Source organism: Alligator sinensis, unplaced genomic scaffold, assembly GCF_000455745.1.
Source record: "Alligator sinensis unplaced genomic scaffold, ASM45574v1 scaffold149_1, whole genome shotgun sequence".
NCBI lineage: Eukaryota > Metazoa > Chordata > Crocodylia > Alligatoridae > Alligator > Alligator sinensis.
Window position 1 is genome coordinate 659,886 of NW_005842823.1, and position 5,294 is coordinate 665,179.

The 5,294-nt window shown below is 43.8% G+C and overlaps 1 protein-coding gene across 1 annotated transcript in view; it reads right to left on the reverse strand.

The window, feature by feature from the left end:
• Nucleotides 1–3,363: 3,363 nt before the first annotated feature.
• The window catches only part of HOXC8 (homeobox C8), a 3,852-nt gene continuing 1,921 nt past the window's right edge, over nucleotides 3,364–5,294 (reverse strand). The window contains exon 2 of the mRNA XM_006035341.3: nucleotides 3,364–5,030. Within this exon, the coding sequence (XP_006035403.1) occupies nucleotides 4,738–5,030 (293 nt within the window). The 3' untranslated portion in view covers nucleotides 3,364–4,737. The remainder of the gene's footprint in view (nucleotides 5,031–5,294) is intronic.

Consider the following 5,294-nt stretch of genomic DNA (forward strand, 5'->3'; position numbering starts at 1 on the left):
GGGGGGGGGGGGGCGCACGCGTGTGTGTCTGTCTGTCCAAACAACACAAAGGTTGCAATACAACCGGATGGAAGGGAAATTACTTTATTCACTTTACAAACCACCAATAAATTTTATAACAGGTAGTTAAAAGTTACGAGCGGGGAGCCAGCGGCACAACAGCGCCCGGAACACAATGGACTTGCCATTTTCCAAAGCAGCAGACGAGAGAAAAGAATCCATAAAATGAACAGGACATTTTATCTTTTGCAAGGAAAAAAAAAAAAACGAGGAAAAAAAAATCCCCAACAACCCCACAACCTGCCCGACCCGTTTCCAAAGCAGTCTTTCGGCCCATTATTTTAATATGACCTTTCTACAGGATCTCAGCCCCATGCAACGCTGCTTTTCCACTTCTTGGGCTGGAATGAAATATTAGAAAAGGTCTCTTTTCTTGGTATCCCCCCCCTCCCCTTTCTCTTCAAGGAAAAGCCAATTTTGGGGGAGAAATGGGGTGAAGTGGGGGAAAAAACTGAAGCCAGGTGGGGAAAAAAATCTAAGGGGAAATTCTCTCCCCTTCCCCAAGTTTCTCAAACTTTCTTATTTGTACCCACCCCCTTCCGAGCTGTGTTGGGTGTTAGCAAAAAATGCATATACACATAATGCCTGAGAAATTCGTTGCCTCTCCAATATAATCTGCGCCCATATTCCGGTATAAAATCTAAACGAATTTTTGAGCCTAATGGATGCATTCTCGTGGAGCGGCGGCTGTGATTAGAATAATAAATTAAGGCAAAATGAGCAATAAGCTGCAGATCAGCTTTTCGCGGAATTATATTTTTCACAAATCACAAATGGAGATCCGAAGGAAATTTGATTGGCTAATAAAAAGCGTGGAATAGGATGATATTTCTTACTGCAGGCGGCTAGATGAGTCTAATTTCAGTAATGTCGAAGCGATGATCATTTCGGTATAAGCCACTTTGTGAGGAGCGCATCTTCTTTGAAATTACTTTCCCCTCATAAAATGGCCCTTTTTTTTCCTTCCCCCCCCCTCTCTCTTTTTTCTCTCTCGAAATGATGGGATGATTGAGAAAATCACTGGATGGCAGCTGAAGATGCGACTCTGTTGTGTTGACTGCAGCCCATAAACAGTTAGCCAAAAAAAAAAAGGTGGGGGGGACCTGCTTGACTTGTAGTTTCAATAATTTCCCTTCAGACCCTTGCACAGATAAATGTCGTTCTGTATTATTCGTGCCTATCAAACTACTTAGAGCCGGGGGTTTAAATATGATGGATAGAGAACGCCGCCAACGTTTCTTTGTATTTTATTTTATTTTTAAATGAGATAAGTTCTCGCTCTTGCCTAAACCCCGTGAACAAAAATAATAATAATAATAATCTGGGTATTTCCTATGTAAGATTTCATCAAAATCTTTTTTTTTTCCCCCTCCCCAAAAGGCAGCAGTTTAGAAATAGCCCTGAGGGACTTCGCTTGAATTTGCCTGCTAACATTGATGCAGAGGTGCACAGACGCCTTGCACTGTAGCAAGGGGAAGATAACTACCGGGTTGTAAATGCCAGAAGAATAACCCTGAAGATGATACCTCTGTTCAAATAAACCCGTCTGGTTTATGGCTAATAAAACAGCCTACCTTAAGTGGCTACTTTGGAAAGAGCGAAGGCTATAGCGAGCCTTATTTTATTTCTGTAGCTCTTCCAAGGAGAAAACGAGTTGATAAGCACGTCTGTTTGCCCTACAATAAGCAGCCGACTAGAAACGGTTGGGTGTGCGGTATAGCCGTGTTGCGTGTGTTGTGTGCGGTTCCAGGGCTCGGAGGTGCGTGCATGCTGGGATGCCGGGATCAGATACCTGCAGACAGACAGACACACTTCCCTTGCCCGCACACCCTGCAAGCATGCACGCACTCCTTCGCCCCGCATGGACACACACCTTGTGTGTGTGGTGGTCTCTTGAACCTGCAGACACCCTGGCACACGGGTCTAGCCCCACACACGCCGTGTCGCACATTCACAGGCACCAGAGGGGAGGGGGGAGGCTGGGTAAGCGCACGGGTCCACACTGAAGTCATGCTTTAATACGGGATGAAACCCGCAGCCGAGCCCTGCCTCTTGCTGGGGATCTGAGCAGTGTCCAGCCTTGCCCATCACCGAGGCATTTAAATCCTTTAAGCTTCGTGTTTTGGGTTAGGAATCTCCCACGCAAACCCCAGACGCTGTGCAGTGAATCAATGCATCCTAGGAATTTTGTGCTTGCTTATCTCTCCTATCTGGGTAAACAACCCGTCTACTTTTATTTCCTCTTGCCCTATATGATGTAGTCCATTTAGAGCAGGGAGAGGGGAAAACAAGAGATGGAAAGATTTCACAGCCCCATCTCCATCGCTGAGCGAAAGGAAGACGAGCGCAAAGGAAATATTTGCAATGTCTTCGTTATTCCAACTCTCCAAGAGAACTGAAGGCACCGTAGTGGGGTTAGTGGCAGGCTATGGCATGTACCTGAGACATCTTCATCAGGCTCGATCCTAATCGCTGCTCTTTCTGCTTTTGGCCTCGGATACAAAAAATAATAATACTATGATATAGATATAATAAATCCCTGCCAACTTTCTGCTGCAGGGGTCCATGCAAGGAAGCGTATTCCCATAGAGTCCAAGGCTGTCTCGCGAATAGACCTCTATAGCGTAGTTAGTGCACATTTTAATGCACACATAATCTCTTTCCAATCTCTCAATAGCTTTCTAACGATCTCTTTGCAAGCAGCAAATTGCACAGTCGGACGACCAGAAGAAAGCCCGAGTATCTTGGCCTCTTCTGAGCAAGGCAAGGCATGGCAAGACAGGAGATGGCTGGACTTTTCCAGCAGCCAGCCCCCCAGAAAGGTCCACTTTTGAGACCTTTCAGTGGAAGCTCCCAGCTTGGGGGGAAAATAAAAGAAAGATCTGTTGGTTTGCTATCCACCCCCTTCCCCCCGCATCCCCCATAACAAGGAGCGATACGGACAGACAGAGGCAGCCCTCGTGCCAGGAGAAGGATCTTAACAATGGGAGATGGAGCAGGGATCTCTCTGCAAAGCAACTTGAAAATGGATTTTACCCACGAACTCCTCCAATAGCACATAGGTCATGGCAAAAATGGGTTTCATTCCCCTACCCCCTGTTTATTCACCACGTTGACTTAACTCTACACCAGTCGTGCCAGTATTTCCTTGAAAGTCAAAGATGGCTCTTGGTGTTGAACTGGGGCTGGGATGGGGACAAGTCACTGGAAAGTATGAAATATTATTGGGGGAGAGGGGGGTTCAATCCGTGTATGGAAGTCAATCAATAAATACACAGCAACCTAGGCGACGCCATCCTTTTAAAATCTTTTTTTATTTTATTATTCTTATCATTTACGTAATGTCTCACGTATACAATACAAATCCACGGTGTCCAGAAATTGGCTTCTGGCAGAGATTGCTACATTCAGAGTTTGAACACGAAGGACGATGCGTTTACATAAAACAAATGACGATTTTTTTTTTTGTTTCGAGCAATGTTGCATTAACAGATAAGTCAAGACAAATAGATAACTATACATTCAGTGCAATTTAATTCTACGCTACTTGATAAGCACAATAAAATAATACAATACTGTGCGTTCTTAACTAGGCAGTTTCAGTTGTTGGGAATTTTTTTTTCCAAGAAAATAGGCAGCAGCAAACGACAACAAAACCGCATTACAAATACTTTCAAAGCATGACTCTTTCTATAGGTAGTGATAAAGTACATGACAAGGTTGGTGGTGGGGTTTTTTTTTTATTCTTTTATTTTTATTCTTATTATTATTATTATTTTTTGCTACTTGGTAGCTTCCACCAGGGCAAAAAACACAGCTCTCTCTTAAATAAATTCTGACCAAGGAAAATTTAGGATATGTTAGCCCCTTCTTGAGAACAGATTGGATTATTATTGCAGGTTTCCCTTTAGGTAGTACATCAAGAATGTCGAGTCCTCACACAGTGAAATATTAAACAGCGCCTATAGAAATAATGAAATGCTCGACTCAGCCTCCCAATGTTTTTGGCCTATTCAGGCCATGCAGGTATTTTTTTTCTACAGACAGATCTACTCAAATATAGCTACTAGGTGTGTGCATTATAGTGTATGGCCCCCCTCCAAAATCCCCTCTCGCCGGAGGTTTGGCCTGACAGCTAAAAGTTAAATGATAAATGGATACCAGCAATGGAGATATATAGATATATAGATATTAAAAATAAGCTAAGGCTAGCATAAAGCAACACCAGGGCTCCTCCTGAAATCATTCAAGGGGAAGCCCAAGGCAGGGAAGAAATACAATCCCAACCTATTAAAATAAATACATAGGATGCATACATTAATATATGTATCTACATAGCCAGGTTGGAGGGTCAGCTGTTGAGATCAGTGGCATTTGCTTGACTGCTTAGTTTATGTTGGATGGGTTTTTTCCTCTCTTTTTTTTCCCTCTTTTTTTCTCCCCTCTCTCCTGTTGTAGTCAAGCCAACTATATATTTATTGGAAGCCAAAATAAATGCAGCTATCAAGAAAAAAAAAAGAAGGGGAAGTTCTATGACAATAAAAAAGGCTACAACTGTTTGACAGGTAGTTACTGTTGTGTGAGTCTCTCCATTCTATACTCTATAAAAGCAAATGACCGTCGTAAACATCTCGATTTATCATCTGCCATAAAACGAGACTTCAAGGAGCTGAGACCTCAGTCCTTGCTTTCTTCTTTTTCCTCCTCTTCTTTTTCTTCTTCTTCATTCCCTTCTTCCTCCGTTTTCTCCTCGTCCCTGGCCCCCGGGAGCTTATCCTTGTTGTTCTCCTTTTTCCATTTCATTCTCCTGTTCTGGAACCATATCTTCACTTGCCTTTCCGTCAGTCCCAGGGCGTGAGAGACCTCAATCCGTCGCTTCCGTGTCAAATAAGGATTGAAAAGGAACTCCTTTTCTAGCTCCAGGGTTTGATACCGGCTGTAAGTCTGCCTACCACTGCGCCTTCCGGGAGCTATGGGACACAAACAAAATAACTTGTTAGCTCTCTGCTGTCTCTCTGATTTTTTTGCCCCCCCCCCACCTTTCTGCCTCATCTGTCCTAGAAAAAAAAGTGGCCATCTCCTCTCCTCTCCCCCTCCAGCCCCTCGTGTCACTATATCAGACAAAACAAGGGAGTGATTTTATTTTTTTTTTAAGAAGCAATAATACTGTAATATACCCTCTTCCCCTCCCCCCCTCCCCCTATCTTCCCTCTCTCTCCCCCCCACCCACCCCT